General features: G+C 39.1%; 2 protein-coding genes and 3 non-coding genes across 5 annotated transcripts; 4 read left to right on the forward strand and 1 right to left on the reverse strand.

Moving 5' to 3' along the window:
- Positions 1-1,513: 1,513 nt before the first annotated feature.
- On the forward strand, positions 1,514-1,597 carry Trnal-uaa (transfer RNA leucine (anticodon UAA)). Its single transcript has one exon. It is a non-coding gene; the product is annotated as a tRNA-Leu (tRNA).
- A 918-nt stretch (positions 1,598-2,515) lies between these two features.
- Trnal-uaa (transfer RNA leucine (anticodon UAA)) lies at positions 2,516-2,599 on the forward strand. Its single transcript has one exon. It is a non-coding gene; the product is annotated as a tRNA-Leu (tRNA).
- Positions 2,600-3,239: 640 nt separating this feature from the next.
- On the forward strand, positions 3,240-3,323 carry Trnal-uaa (transfer RNA leucine (anticodon UAA)). Its single transcript has one exon. It is a non-coding gene; the product is annotated as a tRNA-Leu (tRNA).
- A 1,887-nt stretch (positions 3,324-5,210) lies between these two features.
- Positions 5,211-8,157, forward strand: LOC111342873 (G protein-coupled receptor 52-like). The gene is made up of 2 exons (XM_022950003.2): positions 5,211-6,422; positions 7,681-8,157. The coding sequence occupies exons 1-2, from the start codon at positions 5,670-5,672 to the stop codon at positions 7,885-7,887; spliced, it is 960 nt and encodes a 319-aa protein (XP_022805738.2). The 5' UTR covers positions 5,211-5,669; the 3' UTR covers positions 7,888-8,157.
- Positions 8,158-16,382: 8,225 nt separating this feature from the next.
- Positions 16,383-18,090, reverse strand: LOC148731696 (uncharacterized). The gene is made up of 2 exons (XM_088761274.1): positions 17,948-18,090; positions 16,383-17,881 (listed from the first exon to the last, which is right to left on the reverse strand). Exon 2 carries the CDS (start codon positions 17,679-17,681, stop codon positions 16,392-16,394), a length of 1,290 nt encoding a protein of 429 aa, XP_088617400.1. The 5' UTR covers positions 17,682-17,881; positions 17,948-18,090; the 3' UTR covers positions 16,383-16,391.
- Positions 18,091-25,406: the final 7,316 nt, after the last annotated feature.

Consider the following 25,406-nt stretch of genomic DNA (forward strand, 5'->3'; position numbering starts at 1 on the left):
TAATTTAGAATGGGTTTCAAGGCATTCCACAATGTTACAGTTCTGTAATAAAAAGATCTCTTTCCCGACTTGGTTTTAAAAAGCGGTATATTAAGCTAGGAAGATGATCTGGTCGTCCGACCGCTGATATCCCCTCTGGAGATAAAATTTTAACTGAGGTGGTTAAAATTTTATATGTCATGATCATTTAATTTCCAGCAATCGCAAGACCTTGCGGTTAAACTTAGAGTTGATACTATTGCTTTTGACTCTTAAGGGTTCGCAGCAGAGCCAAATTGTGGTCATTTCTTTACGCATTTGTGCAAACGAACGCTTCTGTCTAAAATCAGAGAGTGGTGTCAAAAGTCGTTCACAAGAGTCCAAAATCGTTCACAAGTGTCCAAAATCGGACATTACTGTCTGAAATGGGATACTAGTGTCTAAAATGGGACTCTAGTATATGAAATCAGACACTATAACGTCTAAAATGAGACTCTAGTATATGAAATCAGACACTAGTGTCTAAAAACGGACTCTAGTGTATGCAATCGGACGCTAGTGTCTAAAATCGTTCGCTGGTGTCCAAATTCGGACAGTAGTGTCTGAAATTGGATACTAGTGTCTAAAATCAGACTAGTATGTGAAATCAGACACTAGTGTTTAAAAGCGGACTCTAGTGTATGGAATCGGACGCTAGTGTCTAAAATCGTTCGCTGGTGTCCAAATTCGGACAGTAGTGTCTGAAATTGGATACTAGTGCCTAAAACCAGACTCTAGTATATTAAATCAGACACCAGTGTCTTAAAGAGGACTCTAGTGTATGGAATCGGACGCTAGTGTCTAGAATCGGGCACTCGTGTCTAAAATCGGACACTAGTGTCTAACATCGGACACTAGCGTTCAGACTCTGACATATGAACCAAAACACGCTGAGTTGTACATTTTTAAATCAAGCTCTACAAACCTTGAGGCCTGTATCGCGTGTATTCCTGAAAGATCAACGCATTATTAAAGTCATTAAGTGCTGGCACAGCTTTGTTCTCCGGTTAGCCCTTAATTTACACCCAAAACATCATTATACATATTCTTCATACTTTTCTCTATACAGTTCTTTAGGTGCTTACAAAGAGAAGCCTGGCATTGAAGAGCATTCCCAAAGAGCATAGTAAACTTCGTGGGAACGTGGGTCAAAACATTTAACCTTTGCTTGGACAGGAAAGCCCTTGGAAAGACCAGGTGCGCAAAATGCATGTAAATTATCCAGCAGAATGATTTAAAGCAGTTTTAGAAATTTCAAATTACATGAATGGGTTTTCTTATGGCGTATAATAAATGAGCAATTCCACAGACAAAACGCGAACCCTGGACAACATTGGGCAGAAATTGCCGTTTGGCACTGGTAACCACTCTCCTTTTTTTCATTATCTCTCGTTTATAACCTTTTTCATGCTGATTCAATCAAAATTCCACTATCTCCTTGTCACTGCTAATTCCTAACGTTCTCTTTTTTCAATTCTCAATCTGTTCAACCCAGACTAGGATGGCCGAGTGGTTAAGGCGTTGGACTTAAGTTCCAATGGATGAATTATCCGCGTAGGTTCGAACCCCACTCCTGGTAGTTTATTTTAATTTGTGAATATTAATTTACGTTTTAAGTAGAAAGGAAACTCTGTATTTGACCATCTTGAAAATTTTCATTACAGCTGGGAAATGGTTTTTTTTTTTTTTTAATTTTTGATTTCGGAAAGAAAAATGAGAATCCCGTATTTGAATGAGTAGCGGTATAACATACTCCCCCCCCCCCCCACCCTTCCCCCAACTCATAGAAGTGTCTGCCACCCCCACTATATTCATAGAAGTGAATAAAGGCTGATAGTTTCTAAAGAAACTGTTTGGGGCTGCGTCGGTGGGGGTAACGAAATAATTGCAATACATCAACAAAGTTGAAATGGTAAATTGGCCACCATTACGAGTATAAAAGCTGACGTTTCGAGCGTTAGCCCTTCGTCGGAGCGAATGTTTCGCTCCGACGAAGGGTTAACGCTCGAAACGTCAGCTTTTATAATCGTAACGGTGGCCAATTTACCATTTCAACTTTGTTGATATATTGCAATTATTCATAGAAGTGTCTGACGTATAAGTTGCTCTAAGATGAATTACTTATTTTGCGAAATGTAGGCTACGCACAATAAAAGATTATATACAAATACCAAGAACGAGGAACAGCAGGGAACGGAAGACGTGAACGGGAGTCTGGGACCGAAAGTACAGCGGCAAGCCGCATAATAGATAAAAATGGCAGATGATAAAGCAAAAAGAGAGTCTGGGGAATCTCGGGCCTAGGGTCATTTGGCTCCTTGTCGGCGGTATAGTCGCTAAATAGTGTCATTATTAACGGTTTTAAGAGGAGCCTATCCACAAAACAGATCCTAATCGTTCGGAAGACAGAAACGATTTACAAACACCTCACTTCTCGTTTTCAACAGTGTCTTTTTTTAAATTCTTATCTAAAAAGTTCATTTCCAGTTTAACCCGGACCAGGATGGCCGAGTGGTTAAGGCGTTGGACTTAAGTTCAAATGGACGAGTTGTCCGCGTGGGTTCGAACCCCACTCCTGGTAGTTTTTTAATTTCTGAACATTAATTTACGTTTCAAGTAGGAAGGAAACTTTGTATTTGACTATCTTGCAAATTTTCATTATAGCTGGGAAATGTTTTTTTTTTTAAGTTTCAATTTCGTAAAGAAAAATGAGAATCCCGTGTTTGCATGGATAGTGGTATAACATACTCCCCCCACTCCTCCCCCAAAACATAGAAGTGTCTGTCGCCCTTCACTATCTTCCTAGAAGTGTCTGACGTATAAGTTGCTTTAAGATGAATTACTAATTTTGCGCAATGTAGGCTACGCACTACAAAAGATTATATACAAACACCAAGAATGAGCAACAGCAGGGAACGGGGAACTGTGAACGGGAGTCTGGGACCGAAAATACAGCGTCGAGCCGTATAACAGATGAAAATGGCAGATGACAAAACAAAAAGAGAGTCTGAGGAGTCTCGAGCCCAGGGTCATTTTGGCTCCTTGTCGGCGGTATGGTCGCCAAATGGTGTCATTATTAACGGTTTTAAAAGGGGCCTATTCACAAAACAGACCTGAATCGTTCGGAAGACTGAAACGATTTCCAGACGCCTCTCTGCTCGTTCCTCGCATTCTCTCATTTTCAATTTTCACCTGAAAAGTTAATTTCGAGTTCAACTCAGACCAGGATGGCCGAGTGGTTAAGGCGTTGGACTTAAGTTCCAATGGACGAATTGTCCGCGTGGGTTCGAACCCCACTCCTGGAAATTTTCACTACAACTAATAAATGTGTTTTTTTTTTAACTTTTAATTTGGAAAGAAAAATGAGAGTCCCGTGTTTGCATGGGTAGCAGTATAACATACTCCCCCCCGCGATCTTTCCCTCAACTCATAGAAGTGTCTGCCTCCCTCCACTATATTAATAGAAGTGTCCGACGTATAAGTTGCTTTAAGATGAATTACTGAAATGTGCAATATAGGCTATGCACTATAAAGATTAGATGCAAACACCAAGAACGAAGAACAGCAGGGAACGAGGAACCGTGAACGGGAGTCTGGGACCGAAAGTACAGCGCCAATCTGCATAACAGATCAAAATGGCAGATGAGAACACAAAAAGAGAGTCGGAGGAATCTTGAGCCCAGGGTTATTATGGCTCCTTGTCGGCGGTATGGTCGCTAAATTATGTCATTATTAGCGGTTTTAAGAGGGGCCTATTCACAAAACAGATCCTAATCGTTCGGAGGACAGAAACGATTTCCAAACGCCTCACTGACTCCATTCATATCTTTTTCATCTTTTTGATAGAATTTTTTTTTTATTGTATGTCCAGAACGTGAATCAGACACAGAATTTATTGACCTTCCAAATAAACCATTTTAACCTTTTGCAATTACTGTTCCACCCAGTTGAATACAGTCACATCTGTTTCATCTACTCCATCGATAATTTGCGCAATTGTCTGTTCAGAACATGAATAAGAAAAATAGTTGATTGACCTTCGAAATTAGACCATTTCAACCTGAAAATATTTTTCTACCCAATTGATATCGCAAGAATAATTTGGTAGCGTCTTCTTTATATTTTTCGCTGAAGATATTGAACACCTTCTGAAACATAATTGGAGTGGAATCAAGAATGAATATGTTTACGTGGCTCACTTTTTTGAAAACCGACTGAAAGAAAATCTCCATATTTTTTTCTCTCACGCTTTTTTGTCGCAGTTTTTTTGTGTGCGAGCGAAAGAAACCTATAATTCGAGAACTATCTACGTACTTTGTGCGTTTGCGTGGAAACTGCATTTGAAAGATGTGTGCATTTGAAAGATGTGTCTGTCGACTTTTGGCCTGAAAAGTGCTTTCAAACAACTAAAAATTGTCATTTATAGCAACAAGAAAAGCTACGTGGAAGCGTCGGAAGCCAGTTAGTCTCGTAAATGCACGTAAATCAGGAAATATCTCGAGAGGTTCTAGAACAAAGCGGAGCTAATCTCGTTTACTTAACTGTAATCTTTGCGCGCAACTCACATTTTCGCCAAAAATTCAGCCAGAATCAGAGGAAAAAAATAGGTTTTTCTGTCATTGTTAGAGACACTAAATAATGATAAGCCAAAAATTCATGTCGAACCGGCAGTAAATAAAATTGCGTTCATATATCTGTACACCTAGAAATATTTTTTTTTGTTTTCTCAGATCCATTATATGTCCCACGATATTTATTCTAAGTACTTTAAAAGTAGAGCCTACTTTAGTGCTTGGTTTTAGACAGGAAATGGAAATTGGATTTCTTCTCAATAGACATCTTGTTGAGTACGTGAAAGTTCTTCCATTGTTTGGTTCTAAGCCTGCTTGACACTTTTCATGAAAATGAACGTTTAGATACGATGAAACGCGGCACTAAATTCACGTGAAGGTGGTTTAAATTTTTTACCAGAGCAAATGAGGGCCATTCTTTCAAAAGTCAAGCCTTGTTTAGATTGCCAAATGTATTTAATGCGGGGCCGCCGGTAGCAACAAACTCTGTCTAATGACGCCTTATTTCACTTTTTTGCTTTCATATACGCGAACTATCGATCGTTTTAGTAGCCATAAAATTCTCACCAGCCGAACAATAGCTAAGATTAAAATCTCCTGTAAAGGCACTGATTATGTCGATTAATAGACTCCAGAACTAAATATGAAAAGAGACAGACCCGAGATAGTGTGAATTATTACAAAAACTCTTAAAAGGTTTATTTTGCTTTGATTTCAATGCATATATCCAGGTGATTTTTTTTTTTATATCCTGGTGTTAAATGCTATTCATATCTATTATTCAGATCTTACTGAAATCGATTTTAAACGAAATAGTTTTTTTGTTATCGCGGCAGCTGAGCAGATCATGAAAAATTAACAACTTCACTGGCAAGAGCTGCTAAGTACTTGGAATGTTTTTTAGCAATGCGGCAAATGTCACGGTCGGAAAACAGCGGGTGAATAATATCTATAACAACAATTGATGTGGAGGAAATATATCAGAACTGACTCGTCGAGGCTGCAATCGTTCGATGAAGTTCCTCTGAAACTAAAGTTAGAAGCGTACAGCATTGTACAGACGAATATTCTGTAGACAAAATGAACACTACAACACTTTTACAATTCAAAGAAGAAAAAGCGTGTTTCAAGGTGGACATTTTCCCGCTGTTCGTTTTTGCTTTCTTGGTCAACGTCCTCGCCCTCATCTCTGTGTTCAAAGCAAAACCAAGAATTTCAACGCCAACTTCAGCCAAGCAAATTCACCTACTCATTTGTTGTCTTGCTGTTGCGGACACTGTATCACTGGGTTTGCAATGTGTGATGCCTGTAGCTTCGTTCCTAAATTGTGGCTGGTGGGGAGGTCGTATTACTTGCGGTCTGTTTGGTTACATCAACGCCATTTTGATTTTGTGGTCAGCCTGGATTGTGTCACTATTGAGCTTTCAAAGATTTTTTGTAACCGCGTTTCCATTTCAGCATCAACGCAGTTTCACGACGAAGAAAATCAAAACTGCTGTGATCTTTATTTTCTTTATGCTTTGCTGTTTCTTCACGCCGCCATTTTTCGGCGTAGGAGAGTTTGTTTACTACGACACAGGTCAGTTTTGCAGCTTGAGTTTAACACCAACGGGAAAATCAGATACGATTTTTCTTGGAATACTCGTCACACAAGGTGTCATTTGCGTGTCAGCAGTCCTCCTTTTCAATGTACACGTTGTAGAATCGTTAAAATCAAGGAGAACACCATTTCATGGAAGCACAAGACGAGCTATGGAAGACTCGACAGCTACTTTCGTTTCATTGACAAAAGCTGTGGCTGTCGTGTTCTGTCTGTGCAACATTCCCTTTTTGGTACGTAAAGTATTTGTATATATATATATATCATGATATAACTGCAGACAGTACTGTTTCGGCCTTCTGGGCCTCATCTATATATATATAATCTGCACGATGCATTCTGTTGGTCTCCAAAGTCGATAAAGGACAACAGTCCCCGAATTTTTCAGCCGATGGTCTACCGACAGTCGACCGATAGAGGTCCGATGCCTCTGTTGACATTTATCTAGACACTGAGAAATCTCCGGCTATCAGTCGAGCGTCGGTCGACCATACAGAAATTTTCAAATCTTGGCTGCAGCATCTCTTTATCGAAATTTTCCTAAATAATTCCATAAATTTTGTTGGACGTGTACATCTTGCCACACGTTTGTACGTCGAAATCTAGGAACGTCTCCGCAAATTCAAGGCGTGAACTGTAGTGAATTTTGTTCGCCATAACTCTGAGGAGCTCGACATAAAAAAAAAAATCAAAGCTACGATTGTAGTCCTGAACAATTATTCGGTACGTTCCCAGTTAAACAAAACGCACTGCATGACTGAATCGAAGCGAATTCGTTCATCGTGTCATATTCCGAAACCATTCTTAAGGTAAAGTAATTTAACTTATTTAAAGTATGATTAGAGCCCCTGAAGTGAGCATCAGATTGGATATTTCCGACAGGTATTTCTGTCAGGTCATGCTTAATATTTAATTCTTTATACTCTCCCCGCTATCTTCAAATGAAAAACAGAAATAAGACATGTGAAAAAAAAGAAATGAAAAAAAGATGAACATACGTCATTAAGAAATCGGAACGGAGAGAGATGGTGAAGACAAAACGAATTGATAATGACGGGCTAGTAAACGTTAAGCTTCACTTTCTGAGAGACTCGACCTTCACCAGTGGTGGATCTAGTGGAGTATCCGGGGGGGGGGGCTATACCCATCCCTCTGCCATAAGAACTGTGATCTTTTTTTTAACGCTCGCCTTATAGCGACAGGAATGCATAATGCCACTCAATAAGAAACATCTTATACTGACTTGCCTTGCAATATTTCTCAACTCACTTGGGCTATGGTGTAAATAATATATTCTCACAGAAACTTTGAACTCCCCCTCCCCTTTATCAAAAAATTACCGGATGCACCTATAGTCACATAGATCTTTTGATAACGAATTCTTAAATTCCTACACTCGGCTATTTCATTACATGCTAAATATTACACCGGGCACACTTACAGTTTCTAACCACTACCAGGCAACTAATATGAGCCATATTTTCCCCACAGATACGTATAGCAGTGGACTTATGTAAACAGACTTCCCACGAAGACCTCGGCTTGGAACACACCCTGACAATGGCCTTGATGTTCTTAAACACTTTGGCAAATCCTTTTGTCTACGTCGCCTGTCGGAGACGCTACAGGCAGAGCCTTTTAAGACTTTTGTGTTTTGGTCAGCGGAAGGACTTAACTCGGGTGTCCGTTTATTTCTGAGGGCACAGGAACACCAAAATCTTGCCACTACCCTCCTAAAAGTAACCAATCAGCGCCGCGTAACAGTTTGACTCGAATGTTCATTTTTGAGGGCACAGGAACACCAAAATCTATCCCCCACTTTGAGATGTCAGATAGAGACTACTGTTTTGTAACAAATAAGACTTTTAACCATCTTCTTCCTGATAGTGCCCAATCAGTAATTTCGCTTATGGAATCGATGTAGTGTCAAATAGGGAGGTAACAAGAATAAAGAAAAATATTAACTTCGGGGTATTCTTCCATTTATTTCCAAATTCTCAAAACCAATCCGAAAGGCAAGCGCGGAATAAGAATAAAAATTATTCCTTTTCTTTAGCCGGGTGTAATTTTCATCTTATGAGGCAGGTTTATCTAAATCTTACAAAGAGATTCGATCGCGGATGCGAATTTTTTTCTTGTCTCGTAACAAGGTTTATGGAATGAAAGGCTAACGTCGCCCATCTTTGAAAGGTGTGTGGTTCAGAATTTCGCGAATTAAAATTGGCGAGTACTGTACCTTAGGCATTTCCTTTCAATTAGGTTGCCCATTATTCTTTTTTATCTTCTTTATTATTCCTAAGCTTTGCCCTAAGGACTTCAGAAACTCCGTGATCGACAACGCCTTGTTCCAGAACACACGAGGATAAAGAACTAAAGCGGGTGTTCCTAATGCTCTTTACCCAAGGAGGAGAATAAAAGCACCATCTACTCAATTTGGATTCCTTCCTTCATAATAAATTTTAAATTAGTTGAAAACCGTTGGGGTTAGCCTATTCAGAAAGATTTCTGTATTATCCTGAACAAATCCTGGTAAGATTTATGTAAAGCAAAATCAAAGCCGAAGTCCCTTGGCCCATCTATTGTTTTTGCCATAGTTGTCTTTACCCAAGTACTGTATGGGTAATGAAATGTTGAACTGTGCGGAAATCTAACCCAAATCCTTAATCCCAATGAAAATCCCAAAAAATCCCATGAAATCCCAACGGCAAACTATTGTTTTCTTCCTCACATTATTTATTACAGAACCGTTGTGTGGGGCTCTACGGAAATATAGCCGCCAGCTTTGACTGGCGAATTAATTAAATCCTTTCACAATAGTTTAATTTTTGCAAGTCAGTTTGAAAACCAAAAGTAATGTTTTTCCATTCGCATGCAAATTGGTAAAAAACAATGGTTTTCTCTTTCTTTTTGATTCATAATAAGCGTGCAAACGGAACTTTCGGACAAACTCTATGACGTTCAGTCAAGATGACTGGCTGGAATGGGTACTCCATATTCATCAGAAATTTTGGAATTTTCAGAATATCACGCTGTCTGCTGAAGGGTGAAGACGAGTTGTATCGTTTGCGCTGAAGAAAAGTTGGCCTCTGGAAGAAATGAAACGCTCGACTTTACAAAGGACAAAGGAAGCCTTTGTAAAACTAACAGAAGGTGAGCATTTGGTTGTTAAATGTTCACCTGAAATCGCTCGGAAAGCTGAACAATTTGTGGGACCTTAGTCAAACGAGTCAACACGTGGAAATTGTGTTTGGTCTGAGCGGTTCTTCGACTCTGCAAAGCAGAACACTTAATTGGATGTCAAAAAATTTGGACAGAAATTTATCATTATATTTGGGTCCAGCGCTTATGTTGTACTCAAAGTTAGGTTAATTCGGGGTCTTCTCTATGCATTTGAACGTTACCAAGGAAATTTTTGAAGAGAACTTTACCAAATTCCTACTAAAAGACAAAAAATGAAATAAGACAAATTTTTCAATTCAAACTTCTTTATGTTATAAGTCCTATTAACCCGTAAACTCTAGGAGCGCTGGCTTCTAATTTATCCTTTCAGTTTTACATCTTAATTCACCGACAAATGTTGAGGTCATGAGAATATTGCGAATGATCACCACCTAAGAGGCTCTAGATTGTCAAACAAATCCTCATTACTATAGAAAATGTAGAGAGGACAAGCGGAAAATATAAATAGTAATGTTGAGGTATAAAACGGTTTAGTAGTATTATCTGGTCTCAGTGCAGACTTGAGAAAGATTTCTGTATAACCCCCTACCAATCAAAAACAAAGCTGTAGTCCCAAAGGAATTCTGTTGTTTTGCCTCTGCTTTCCTTTATGCAAGAATTGAATGCATAATGAAGTATGGGGTTAGACGGAAATCTTTCCCAGACTTAAAACATCGAGCCGTCCCTAATAACATTTACTTTTTTTTTATCATCAGGAAGAGGAATGATGCAAGACGTATCAAAGGTTAAAGAATCTAACCAGAAGAACAAGGTAGAAACCCGGAATTTGAAGAGGATACGGCGCATGCAAAGATAAGAATTTTTAAATTTGTAAATAACAGTAGCAAAAGTGGTGGCTATCTAGATATCAAATATGAAGACAGCCCTATCTACGAATGGGATTTTTCTTGGGTACTGTAAGTGTTGAATAGTTCAAATTTATAATTAGCCGCCATGTTTTTGGATTAATTAGTAATGGTACGGATTGTTGTACAGACCACGAGCGATCGCACTAGTTGTGCATTTTTATTCCTATTGTTGTTTATTTCACAGAAACATTTTCCCGAGTCGAAAACTCGACTCGCCAGTAAAGGAGAGGTTTTCTGCAAACAGAAAACACGCTTAAAACAAACGAAATTACAACATTAACAACTGAAATGAAAACTCACCGACTGTTCGAGCTTAGGGTTTTCAAACAATGACAATAAAATAGCAACCAAACATTTTCGAAAATGAACGTGACGAATTTTCCTCTCAAAGCACATGGGAGATTGCCCGGATGTTTACGTGAACATAGGCCCGCAATGGGAGTTACACCGGCCCCTAAATGAAATTTACACAAACTATTTCATTTACAAAGGCTATCTGCGACCAGTGCGATTTAACGTGAAATAACGCGAAGCTACTCAATACAAGCAATATAAACTAACTGACCACATCTTAGATCAATGTCATCAGGTGCCGGCGTAAATACACCTAATTATTTTGTCGTCCATATAGATCCACACCAGTTCAAAATATGTTGCAAATGTCAAATGCCAGGCCATTGTAGTCTATAAGGTTAGATCAGAGTCTGCGTCAAATAAAACTTTGTAACGCTGCACAGACACGTCCATAACGTCAAGGTGCTACATGAAAGTGTGATTGAAGAATCACCGGATGATTCTAACTAACTAGGAATTTGACAATTCAAGACGACACAGCTTCGTAATTGGTCGTACGAGGGTAGTCACTGTCGTTTTCACCTCCCTCTGTCTTTGGCGCTTCGCGCGGGTCATGACGGTGGAACTGGTCCTAACTCTTGCAGAACGCACAAGCCCATCTTCACTAGGAAAGACTTCAATGATTCGCGCGAGTGGCCACTGTCCTCTGGGAAAGTTTTTGTCAGCTAACAGAACGACATCTCCCACTTTCAGATTCTCCTTTGCTTCATTCCACTTCTTTCGTTCTTGAAGGGTCGGGAGGTATTCACTAATCCACCGTTTCCAGAAGAGATTTGACAGGTACTGCGCTTGTCTCCACTGGCGTTGACAGTAAAGATCTTCTTTGTCGAAAATTCCTGGGGGCAAACTGGAACATGGTCGCAAGTTTAGAAGATGGTTTGGGGTCAACGGTTCTTCATCCATAACATCATTACTGTTTCGCGTCAAGGGTCTACTGTTGAGGATGTTAGTCGCTTCAGTCAGCACGGTGTGAAGCACTTCGTCACAGACCACTTGTTCCTTCAATAGGGCCTTCAAGATTTGACGTACGGACCTGATCATTCTTTCCCATGCCCCTCCCATGTGGCTTGCCCCAGGTGGATTGAAGATCCACTGAATTCCTCTTTGAGCACAGAATCCATCGATCCTTTGCTGATTCCATTCTTCAATCGATTCTTTCAACTCCTTGTCTGCTTTAGTTAAGTTCTTTCCACAGTCGCTCCTGATTTCCTCGGGACATCCTCTCAGGCAAATGAATCTCCTCAATGCATTGATCATAGAATCTGTATTCAAAGTATTTGCAACCTCAATGTGTATGGCACGGACTGACAAGCACGTGAAAATACATCCATATCTCTTGACTCTACTTCTTTTCTGCTTTACTTCTATGGGGCCAAAAAGATCCACCCCGACATATGTGAATGGAGGTTTATGTGGGGTGATCCTGTCTTCAGGTAACTTTGCCATGAACTGCTCTCCGGTGGGTGCCTTTCGTTTTTGGCAATCAACACACTTTCTCAATACACGTCGTACTGCAGAGCGTCCCTTTATGACCCAAAACCTTTCTCTCAGTGATGATAGCACAGATTCCTGGCCCATATGGCCCACATTCGCGTGGTTGTGCCGAATAATTAGTTCTGTCACATGGTGATTATTGGGTAGAATGTAAGGATACTTCAAATCTTCGTTTACAGGAGCACTCTCTAGTCTTCCACCAACTGCCAGCAACCCGTTTCTCAACTTAGGATTCAATTGGAATATCGAGGAGCCCTCCCTCTTTAGTGCCTTCTTCATCAACCGTTTGTTTGCGCCAGGCGAGATGTTACTGAGTGCCTCGAACACCTTTGGAAAGGTAGCTTTCTGGACCTGACGAACCATTTCCTCTTCAGCCTTTTGCAGCTCGAGTGCGGTTAGTTTTCTAACTATGTTTCCTGAACTAATTAGAGGAGATGCATCGTATACTTCCTGCTTGCAAACTTTGCTCTGGAGAAACTTCTTGTAGCGTAAAATCCACGCAAACGCTTTCTTCAATTTCCACCATGAAGAGTAGTAATGTATCAAACTTCCTATTGAATCTTGAACAGCAACGGTGGTGTAGATTCGGCTTTCCTTTCTTACTTCAGGATCGCTATCTTTCAAGGGGGGCACCTCAATGGTTGCTGGCCAACAGGATTCTTCTTCCCAAAGGAACGCTGGCCCATTTAACCACCGCTTGTTCTTGATCATCTCGTTAAGCCTCAAGCCTTTGGATGCATCGTCTGCTGGATTCTCATCTCGGTTGACGTATCTCCAATCTGAGGTGGATGATATGCTACGGATCATGGTAAGGCGATTCGACTCAAAGGTGTGAAACCGCTTGGTGTCATTTTTAAGGCATTTCAATACGGTAGTAGAGTCCGTCCAGTACTTCACTCGATCTATCTTGATTTCCACTTCTCGACTTATGATCTGGTACAGCCTAACTGAGATAACTGCTGCTGATAATTCCAACCTTGGAATCGTGATTTCGTGGATGGGGGCCAGCCGTGCCTTTCCCATGACAAAGCTGCAATGGATGTTGTCGAAAACGTCAACAAGGCGTAGATAGGCTACTGCTCCATACCCTACACGAGATCCATCTGAGAAAATGTGCAACTGAACATTCTTTGTTTCGCCAAAGTTCTTCGGCTTAAAACATCGTTCGATTTGGAATGCTTGCAATTTTGGAAGGTCTTCTAGCCAGTGTAACCACTGAACCCTTTCTTGTTCACCAATGACACCGTCCCATCCCACCTTCTTCCGACAAAGTTCTTGTAGTAATAGCTTGGCCTTCATTATGAAGGGGGAGATAAAACCAAGTGGATCAAATAATGAACTAACAACTGACAACACTCCACGTCTAGTCATTGGCTTCTCTTCCAGTAATCGCTGAATTTTGGCTGACACCTCCCAGATGAATTTGTCAGTCTCTACATTCCATTTTAAACCAAGCGCACACGCTGTGGGCAAATCTTCTATGTCCAAGTTGACCACTGAACTTGCTCTTTCAGATTGTGGTATTTCAGCCAACACCTTCCGGTCATTGCTAAGCCATTTTGTTAACCTGAAGCCACCTTTCGCCAGCAATTCTCTTAGTTGTGAAGACAGCCTTATTGCAATCTCTGGTGAATTTACAGACTTCATCAAATCGTCGACATACATGTTTTTCTTCACGGTTTGAACTGTCACAGGGTCGAATTCTGATTGATAAATCGATGCTGTTTTCTTGAGGCAAAGGTTTGCACAAGATGGAGAAGAGGTCGCCCCAAATAGATGTTTCACCATGCAGTACTCTCGCGGTTCCTCGTTCAAGTCTCCATTGGGCCACCATAAGAATCTCAACGCATCCCGGTCCTTGGGCTCGACGTAAACTTGATGAAACATGGCCTCAATGTCGGCTGCGATGGCGATAGATTCTTGGCGAAATCTGATCAATACTCCTACTAAAGGATTTGCCGAGTCAGGGCCTTGTAATAATTGCTGATTAAGGGAGGTTCCATGATACTTTGCACCACAATCGAAGACCACTCTTACTTTTCCTGGTTTCAACGGATGGGTCACAGGATGGTGCGGAAGGTACCAAACTGGTCGATCTCTCACGTCTAACTCTTCCCTTCGAACTCTCTGGGCATGCCCACTAACTATGTACTCTTGCATCGTACTTCGGTACTTCGTAAGCAACTCTCCATCTTTAAGCAGTCATTTCTTCAGAAGTTGTAACCTTTGTTCCGCCATTGGTTTATTGTTGGGGAGATAAGGCAATTCTTCCCGCCATGGCAGAGCAACTTGAAAGTGGTCACCCACTCTTTGCAGGGATTGTTCCATCTTGTATAAGGCTTTGTTGTCTTCAATGGATGGTTGGATCGTTGGATCTATTCCAACGGAAGAGTCACCAAAATCTGTTTTCCAAAGTCGCTCGAGTTGGCGATGTAAGAATTCATCATCAGTATGGTGTTTAACATCAAACGGCTCAGTGTTGGGGTGGACTCCCCTTTGCCTCCACTGACTTTCCTTCGTGTGGACAAAATTCACTGAGCAACAACCGTGATCCCCTTTCTGACCCTCCATTGGACCCATCACTGTCCATCCCAAGCTGTATCGGATAGCTATCGGCTCATCGTGGTCACCAGATTTACATTCAAGTGGAAGGAACAGGCCAGGATTCTCTTTGAGCCCAATCAATAGCAAGACTTCTCCATATTCTAGCACTGGAATGTCAATGTCTCGAAGATGAGGCCACCTAGTAAGGTCTTCTGCCTTCGCTATACAACTTGTAGAAATTGGCATATCATTGACTGTTTTCACATTCAACAATTCGACAGTAACTGATTCATCCAAGGACTTCACCACCAAATCTACAAGGCAACCTTCCACCTGGGCTGAACCCGTCATTCCAGTCAATGTGAAACTAAGTCTATTTCCATTAAGCTTAAGTTCCTTTGCCAGCCTTTCATGGCACAGTGTCACCTCCGAACCATTGTCAAGCAGAGCATACGTTTCGACCATCCTGTCGCTACCCTTTCCTTGAACTTTGACAGGCAGGATCCCAAGACAAACTCGGTTTTCTCCGGCCCCAGTGGCCGCTACAGTTACTTCTCTATCATTCCCGGCCCCAGTAACATTAGGAAGCAAAGCATTTTCTTGTCTTGCTCGCGATTGTTGTTCAGCATCAGCATTAGCTTCTCCTCCGGTTCCTGTAGTGTGACGATGCATTAGAGTGTGGTGGTTACCTCCACAACTAGACTGCTGGCACTTGAAATTCACTTTGGGGCACTTCTTAGCTATGTGTCCCTTTACAAGACATTTGTTACAAAGTCCACCTTCTTGCACAACTTTCCTTTTCTCTCCATATGTGAAACCTTTGAACCTTTCGCACTTCCAAATTTCATGTCGCTCGGAACAAACCAGACAAGGAGCTTGATTCTTTACGAAATCTGGCCCTCTCTTGTTTTCATTCTGACGACCACTGGTTGATCCAGTTCCAGTCAAGAACGTTGATGAGCGGAGGTGAGGTTTGCTCTGATTTCCCTGACTCCTTCCGAGAATTGTTTCTTTAGAGGGTTCAGAGTTCATGTCGTGTCCGAATTCATTGTCCACCAACTTGGCTCGTTCTTTGATAAATTTTACAAAATCTCCAAACTTAGGTCTACGATCTGATACTATAATTTTCCCAGCGCACTCGGTCCATTTTGCTCGGAGGAACATTGGCAACTTTTTGGTTAGCTCTCTCAAAGTGTTCATGTGATTAAGGTCAGCTACATATTCAGTTCCCATTCCAGTCAAGGTTCGATCAGCAGTGTCTAAGTGTCTACTAAATTCTAATAAGGAAGGTCCATCCACATTCTTCAGCCTAGGTAAACGTAGCAATTTCTTAATTTGCGCATCTGCAATTACGTGCGGTTTTCCGAAGTTCTCGCGTAATGTTTCTTTCGCCACTCGATAACCATCAGAAACTGGTAAATTCTCACAGCTCTCGACCGCTTCTCTTGTCTTTCCAGTGCAGTGTTGGATCAGTAGTTGGAGACGCCTAGAGTCGTCAGGGTTGTCCTGTTCCAAATAAGTTTCGAAGTTGTGAATAAATGACACATATCTAAGTGGGTTTCCATCAAACTTGAGGTATTCGACTTTTGGCGAGGTAACCACTTGCCTCAGTGCCTTCACCATTTCCCTTCCACTGTCAAAGTACTGTACCTGCTGTGCTGGTGTTGTGTTACACGTCACATTTTGTGATGTCTGGGCTCGCGGCATTTGCCAAACAGAAGACTACGATTCTCTGACGGGTTGTTCATACAGTGCTTCTGAAGACTTAATACTGGGTACTACAGAATCAACAAACAAGGGTTTCGAATCCCCACTTGGCAAGCGGGAAGTAGTGTGCTGCAATTCCCAGGGCTGAAACACAGGTACTGTTAACGAACTTATGATTGTGTTACTTGTAGGTGTCACAGATGATGTAACGCCACCAACAGTTCCAGAGGCAGGATTGTCCAAGGAGGATGTAAATCTAAGTTGTTTGGAACTTGACAGATGAGAGACTGGTTGTAAGGTCGCGTAACCATTTGGCTGAGCTGAGTTACACGATGAGGCAGGAACGACGAGGGCTTCCCGTTTGGGGTGTGGCAGAAATGATCCAGATACTGTTTCATTTAAATAATTAGTCGTAGACAGAGATGGAATAGTAGAAACTTGTGGTTTGGGGGATGGAGTTCGATTCATTGTAAAGGGCTCTAAAGTACCCTTTAGTTCGGTCACACCTTGTAATTTAGGTGGCTGACAATGTTCCCTTTCATGACTAATTGATAATTCCATGCCTCTTCCTTCTTCTCCTGTTTCTTCTTCATAAATTTTTAATGACATAGCAGCCTTTTCTGCCTCCATTTCGGCTTCCATTGACTCTCTTTTCCTTCGAATCTCTTGTTCTTCTTCGTCCAATCGCTGGCGAATCTTCAATTGGCGGACCTTAAGCTGAGCTAAAGCAAGAGCTTCTCTTTTTCGGGACACCGTACTCGAAGATGTCTTTGAACTCGATTTGGAAGCTTTACTGCCCGGGCCTTTACGTCTTAAGCTTGAAAATACACTGCTGTGCTGATACTCGGGTCGCCACCATTTTACAGCGGTATCGAGATTTAATTTTCGCTCCATTTGCTCCTTATAACCTTTCTCAGCCTTTTCCAACGCCGAAGCGTCAACACCAACAACCAAACACTTGCAGTATTTATCATGAGCATCCACAAATTTAATCCATCCATCGTTAAAATTTTCCATTTCCCTTGAGATTTCGTCCTGGGTTCCGCCGTTTTCCATCAAACGGGTAATTTCGTTGTATATTCTGGTCAGATTTCCAACATAGCCGGAGCGCGAATTGTTTAGAGCGCGTTTCTTCTCGTTCAAATATCCCTCGACGTCTTCAACATCGTTACGCGAGTTAACTTGAATGTTTCCTGTGCCGTTTTCTTCTTCCATTTCCATTGAACCGCCTAACGCGGTCACGTGTGTACAATCACTCGCTTGTTGATGCGAAGAATTCAAATGTAGCTCAAGGTCATCTTCCATAATTCCAAATTCGAAGTGTTCCAACCGAACAATATACCCGAAACAAAATTACGATGCCTCCACCACTTCCAAATCCTCTTATGGAACAAGTTAAACCTCTAAACTCCACGACCAATTCGTAGAAGTCGAAAACTGTTGTTTATTTCACAGAAACATTTGCCCGAGTCGAAAACTCGACTCGCCAGTAAAGGAGAGGTTTTCTGCAAACAGAAAACACGCTTAAAACAAACGAAATTACAACATTAACAACTGAAATGAAAACTCACCGACTGTTCGAGCTTAGGGTTTTCAAACAATGACAATAAAATAGCAATCAAACATTCTCGAAAATGAACGTGACGAATTTTCCTCTCAAAGCACATGGGAGATTGCCCGGATGTTTACGTGAACATAGGCCCGCAATGGGAGTTACACCTATATGCCACTATTTTGTGTCATTTATTTCTGGAAACTTCGTGGCATTGCTTTTACAATAAGATCAACTGGTCTATAATTTAAAATGGCTTAAGAACACTGAAACGAAAAATTGAAAACTAGAAATAATAAACTGTTGATCACGCTGGGTGATCGCTCATTTTGTTTGCTTAACAAGAAGTATCTCGGCTCCATCTCAGTTGATGCTACAAAATGGTGATATTTGTTAAGGTGGCACTGTAACAAAACAAGTCTGAAAAAGACCAAATGGAAGTCTAAAATTTAAATATTGAGTTAAATAAAATTTATTTTTCTTTTCTCATTTCTTAACGCATCACTTGACACCATCGACTCACAAACCACGTTATCATCTGCGACACTGCGCAATGCTGCCACATTAACTCTTTTCAACAACTCTATAGAAAGCTATTTAATTACAATGGCCTCAGACAGACTCTGTGACTTTTTCGACACAACGTCAACCTAAACCCTAAACAAAACATAACAAAAACACTTCACAGACGAAGCAAAACTTGACTTGTCACAACTTGATAGAACGCTTCTTAACTTTTTTAGAGCAATTTTCAATCGAATATCGAAAGTAATCTGGAATTGTTTTGGTTTTGCTTTACTTTGCAATGTGTCACTTCCTCAGCCAATCAAATTTAGACTAAAACCAATCGTGATCGGGTTATTTGCGCGTTTTCTTGCGCTTCTGACAATTTGCTTGTTTTTATTTCGAATTCCGATCGGCTTTTTATGACATGTTCGACTTCGGTTTTAGTTTAACGACGCCACAGGCGTCCGAAGCTCGCGTCTCGAAAAGAAGCGAAAGATCATTTCATGAAAGTGTTACGCGTTGTTAAGTTACGCGAGGAACCGTTGAGAATTTGGACGCGTGCATCAACAAAGCTTGGGATGCCTGTGGCGACACTCGAAATGCGCTCTGGCCAATAAGACCCAATAACATCACGACAAAAATGACCGATTGCTTTTAACTTGACAGAGACGATCACATTGACATTTAGAAATTTTTCAGTTTATCATTTCTTTTTTTTATTTTAAAACAACAGCAATACTTTACAAACTTAATGAAAATTGGCCAAGTAAAAGGGAAATTGATGTAGTTGATATTTCACTCAGTAGAATTAATTTTCTCGACAAAGAGACATTTGTTTGTCAAACTGAAATATAAAAACAACTTCAGTGCCATCTTAATAGCCCATTTGCGAATTACCCTTAGCCTCATTTTCAAAACGAGACCTGGTGCTAAACCATTCTTGTGAAAATGAATTTAATTTGCATGTGAATGAAAACTTATTATCATATGAAAGAATGAGCACCAGGACTCGTTTTGAAAATGAGGCCGAGGGTAATTCGCAAATGGGCTATTCATATTTCCTCTTTTGTCTCATTAACTGAGACCGTTCCAAGTTTGCAAGAGGACATTTGCTTCAACTTTACGACCATAATTCAAAATCGTTTAAGTGATCGCACAATATACTTTGATTGCGCGTATATTTCTTTTTTCTTTCTTATTCTGTTCTTTGAAACCCATGCACTAATGCAATGTTCTCTTGCGGGATTGGAACCATCACATTTGAAAATCTAGTGCCTGGTCATAAATACTAAGAAAAAAATTCTCCAGCTACAATTTAAATTTACACAAACCAGTACAAATGGATTCATTTCGTCAGCTAAGAAATGAATATTTTTACAATTTCACTTGGTTGTATAGTTTTTTTTAAATCGAGGAAAAAGCAGCTATCACTTGGGACGGGAAAAAAATTATTTAAGACCATTGATATGAGTTTTTCGCTGTCAAGTCGTCACAAAGAAAACTGTGGTGATGGAAAAGAATATGCGAAATTTCACCATTCTTCCCGTTCTGTTGGCTGACTATTAACCATAAATCAATGAGTAAAACCATATCAAGAGCACTCTACCATCAAGAGCGTCCATACGTTTTTTCCAATTTTTTTTTCAGCAAAGTTACGAGAGGATGCGTGTTTTGGCAAGATTTTCATACTTTATTTTGCAAACATGATTAAGAAAACAATGTATGGCAAAAACAACAGATTGTCCTTGGGACTTCGGCTTTAAATTGGAATAGTATAGGGTTTTATTTTACGGAAATGTTTCATGTGTTTTCCATTAGCGTTCTTTAAAATTGAGTAGCGGGAATGTTTTCAGCAAGAACTTAAGCGCGATTCAAAGCATCTTTATAGCTTCAAATTTTATTATCTTTTAAAATTTTGTACAGTATTTCACATATCAATGATGGCGAAAAAGTAAATTTAAGCCTCCCGGTTAGCTCAATTGGTTAGAGCGCTGGACTATTGTGCGGGAGGTCGATGGTTCGAGCCCCGGCCGGACTAACACTCAAGGTCTTAAAATAACTGAGGAGAATGCGCTACCTTTCTTTAATATCAAGAAATGAATAGACATTTTAGTCTTCTCGGATAAGGACGAATAAACCGTAGGTCCCGTCTCCTGCATCTATTAATTAGTTAATTTGGTTAGGCAGGGGACGTTAAAGAACCCACTCACGAGATTACTGTGATGAGGTCTGGCCTGTTTACTGGGAATTGGGGGGGAGGGGGCATCTTCAAATAAGTTTCCTTCGATTGTTTGGCTGCTGATGCAGTCCGGCCAAAGTCCCCCGAAAAGTGTTGTGATGCGCATTTGATCATATCTACATGCTAATTTGCGCTATATAAATATTAAATTATTATTATTATTATTATTATTATTGTTATTTAAGGATTGATGTTATTAATTTCTTGCAATCGTGAAACATTTTGAAGAAAACCAGGACAACTTTTTAAACCACGCGAATTCAAAATGAAAATTTGGACATTCAGATTTCATTCTCTTTGAACTCTTTAGTAACCCAAAGTTTGCCCATTTTCTGGTTTATGTAACGCTTTATATATTGTTTTAACATCGATGTTAATTGGCAAATCGTTCAACGTAGATTGTACTTGACAAGACTAACTCTTGTCCACTATGAACTCTGAGCCAGTTATTTGGATTTTTTTACAACTTAACGTAGTCAATCTATTTATCTATCTATTTAAGTGGAGGAAAGATCTTTACTGCTGTCATTCGGTGTAACTCGGGAATTAATTAAAAAAAGAAAAATATTTTTCAAAAATTTGATGGTTTTGACCTCAAAACATCGCAGAACTTGAAGCCTAATTGTGAAATTTCTTTGCTATTGCAGTTGACATAAAATCACAGTCCACGAGAAAACTCGGTTTAATCATTTGATTCCTTTTTTTAATAAAAAAGAAATCGAGGCGTTGATTTAAAATGGTTCGGCTTTCCGGCAGCTGAAGTTTTTTGTTTCAAAATCTTTTTAAAATTTCTTTGGGAATTAGGTTTTTTAGGCATTCAAGGCGTAATAATGAAATTTCTAAGCTCTCGTAGCTAAAACAAAACCAGTAGAGTATCTCTATTTTTTCACCCCATTTCATGTCCAAATTAATTTCATGCTACAATTTTTATAATTTCAGAAAAAATACGCTTTCTTTCTCTGATCAAGTAAAAAGAATTAGTAAGCCCTTATGACTAAAAGCCAAGGTTAACTTATGAGCTGCCAAAATTTTTTATTTAATTTCTCTGTACAAATTCAAATCGTTGATGACTTTTTCGGTGCATTTCAATCTTCCATTCTGTGTTACACTTGAAAACTGGCTGCAGTAAAGATCTCTCATCCTTAAAGAAAAAAATTATGGAAAGTCTTGCAATAAAAAGCTTTGGTTGGGTAAAATACGCATCAAGAAAAATAAAAGCAACAATATCAACAGAAAAATGATCAATTCTATAATTTTTTATTAATTCCAATAGACCTCTCTATGCCTTGCATGGTATTTTAAGGAAAAATTTGCATTTCAAATTGGTTTTTTTTCCAATTTTTATTTTGCACGAAATTTAGAAGGAACCTCTATAAAATTTCGTGTAAAAAAAGTTGTCAGAGGAAACGCTGTGGAAACTCATTCAAATTTTCCCACCAAATATCTTGGTATATATACGAAGAATTTTTTTTCACACCTCTTTACTGAAAATAACTTAATAAAATGAACTTAAAACAGAAGAGAATTTGAAATAAATGATTTGTTAATCAAACAAGTGTTGTTTATTTCGTAAATGTTGAGAGAAAATAAAAGTTCACAGAACAACTGGTATCTTAATGAGATAAATAAGTGTAAAGATACAAGACAGAAAAAATGTTAATTTTATTGAAAACAATATTTACACCACTATTTTAAAAAAAGAAAAAAAATCGGCGCATGCGTAGTTTGAGCGCCGAATTTTTTGGCGGGAAAATTCCGCACATTTAAAAATAATTTACTTCCAGAATCAATGAATAAAGATGGCGCATGGGTTCTTTGAACGCCTGTATTCTTTCTAAGTATTTTTTAACGGGAATTTTGAAATTTTTAAACGAAATGGTATTTTCATACGGTTGGTCTTAGTCGTTGATTTTGGTAAGTAAGGGCAAGTAAGGGCAAGTAAGGGCAAGTAAGGGCAAGTAAGGGCAAGTAAGGGCAAGTAAGGGCAAGTAAGGGCAAGTAAGGGCAAGTAAGGGCAAGTAAGGGCAAGTAAGGGCAAGTAATCTTCATTATGGCTTGCCGATCTGTTTTGTGCCTCTGAGTAAATGTTGTCTTTCACATGGAGCTTAATCCTTCAGGTCTGGTTTGTGCTTGAAACATCAGATATTAGCCAGTGAGTCTGCAAGAAAATAAAAAAAATACTTGAAAACTCAACAAATGCAGTAGCTTTTAAGCCTTGCATTTCCAAGCGATAATGGTAGAATGGGGTTTAATAAAAAAAGCATTTAAAAAGCCTAAACCTGTTTTAAAATTCGTCAAAATAAGCTGGATTAGCAATAACAAATTACGTTCGCTGATGAACATTTAACTAACTTCAATTCGAGGATATGTTGATGACGTTGTAGTCGAAATACCCTCGCACCAAATCCACGTTCTATCCTCCTCGTGTTGAAAGATCGAGCTCATCGATTCAGAGATGCCATTTCACAATTCATCTGTCCTATCACAACATATATCTTATTAACCAAGCGCGAGGGCCGTACTGGGAGAATATCGGCCCGAGGTCTTGACAGTACGGCAGCGAGGTCCGTACAAAAAAGACCGATGGCCGATATTCTTCCAGTACGGTCCCGAGCAAGCTTGGTTAATAAGAGACTTATTATACGACTGAAGTTCAAAGGGACACAAGTGTGGTATCATTCGGGACCATTCGGAACAGTGCCCGGTCCAATACTTCGAGAATATTGGACCGGCATAGACTCGCAATAGAGCATTTTGATTGGTTGATTTTAGTTATTTGCCATCTGACTGCCCGAGTCGTGTAATAAAAACTGTTACTCACAGTTCACGACGTACGGAATTCTAATAAAACAGCTACATTACTTAAGTTTCTACAATTCTAAATTACATTTCCTATGTTTTCTCGAATGAAATTAATCTTTTTAATCGTAAAAATAAAATTCACTTGTTCTCATTCTAAACGGTAATGCTAAAATACCAAAAAGCTAAAGAATCTAAATACTGTTGAAAAGGAAAGAAATTTAAACAATGATACAAAATGAAATTCATCAGCGATCTTTTTCAAAGATTAAAAGTTAAAAGCTATACCTGTTTTAACGTGTGTTTACAATACCTATCTTGCAAAGAACTTTGTTAAAGCGTGCAATTCTTTATATCAGGACGGAATTACAAAACAACAATTGTATGGAGAAAGGTTCTGCAAGGTTGAATTATTATTTTTTATCGTTTCCTGAGCCTATTTTACCATGGTAAATGAAGAAATGCTATGCTCGTGTTTTAAATGTCGACAAAAAACCCCAACTCGTCATTAATGTTGCAGTTATTTTCGAAATTTCTATTTGCTTGGAAAAATGAAAATCCATGATAAATCACAAACTGGTAAATATGTTAATTTTTATGAAAATAAAAATGGAATTCCCTTGAGACTATGTCAAGAATGAATATTTGCACGCTAATCTGCCAATAATCATTAATGTGGTGATTACCTTTTGTGTTGTGAAAAACGTTTTTTCAAAGGGTTGGGTTGCTGGTTTTTGATTGAAAATTTTTAATCTTGAAAATCAGTGAAATTTGAATAAAACTTAAAATGAAATCCTTTTGCAAAGTTTTTTTAAAAATTAAAAGCTACAAACTATCTCAGTGAAAACAAGTATTTTTGAAAAATCGTTTTTTTGTGAATATTCGATCAAATTTGTAAGATAAAAGATTTTAGCTGATGCATTTCTTAGCTGCAAGTCAAAATCTCTTCAACAATCCTCGATATATAATATGGTAAACTATTCCTTTTTTCTATTAATTGTTTGTAAACATTTTCTTAGTTATTTGCTGAATTTTTTATTTCATTCAAAACCAGATTTACTAAACGTCAAATTAATGCAAGGCAATAGGACACTACAAGATGTCAGTTTATGACTGACCAGAAATGCAATTTAAAAACAAAGTACACACTGATTTTTATAGCACACCCTATTGGTTTTAGCCTGAGGAGCTAAGACAATAACCCAAGCTCAAGGATGTTTTATTGAATGAAGTAAAAGAGCTAGATTTTGTTTTGATAAAGTTATTTATATCAGAAAATTAAGCTTTTCAGACATTGAATAATAAAAAGCATTCTAGCTTAACAAAGAAATGTACGAACAAATTTGACTGGCTACTCTACGAAATATTTTTATTCAAGAACTCAGACTTAATAATAATAATACTCTCAATGTTCAATCGGATTCAATTCATATAAAGATTTTTGATTAGCTTCAAATTTTCCGTTTACACCTTCAAAAGTTTTTATACTTCTTACACGCATATACATGTTCATTGTCTTTCTTACCATTCCTTTGAAAATGACCGAAGTATGGTCAAAACGTTGTATTTTACCGTTGATTTGTGTTGTCAATAGCTTGGAGTAAGTTCGAAAAATATTATTTGGAACGCACTGAATTTGGTTTCAGTCTGAAAAGAGAAGAAACTTGACGATTGAGCTCCCAGATTTTTATAAACTTAGGAACAAAATTCTAATTTTGGAAAAAAGATTATCAGTGTATCGAACTTACCGAAGATGTACATAGAATTCTAGTACAGAAAACTCTGAAAATGTTCACATTTGGTGTGTATTTTATTACTTAACACGGTTTTACCCTCAATAACTTAGTCGTTTTATATGTATGCTCCAAGGATTTTATGTTATCAGGTAAAAAATGCTTCCATCATGAAAAATTTCAGTGGTATCATACTTATG

Source organism: Stylophora pistillata, chromosome 5 (assembly GCF_964205215.1).
Source record: "Stylophora pistillata chromosome 5, jaStyPist1.2, whole genome shotgun sequence".
NCBI lineage: Eukaryota > Metazoa > Cnidaria > Anthozoa > Scleractinia > Pocilloporidae > Stylophora > Stylophora pistillata.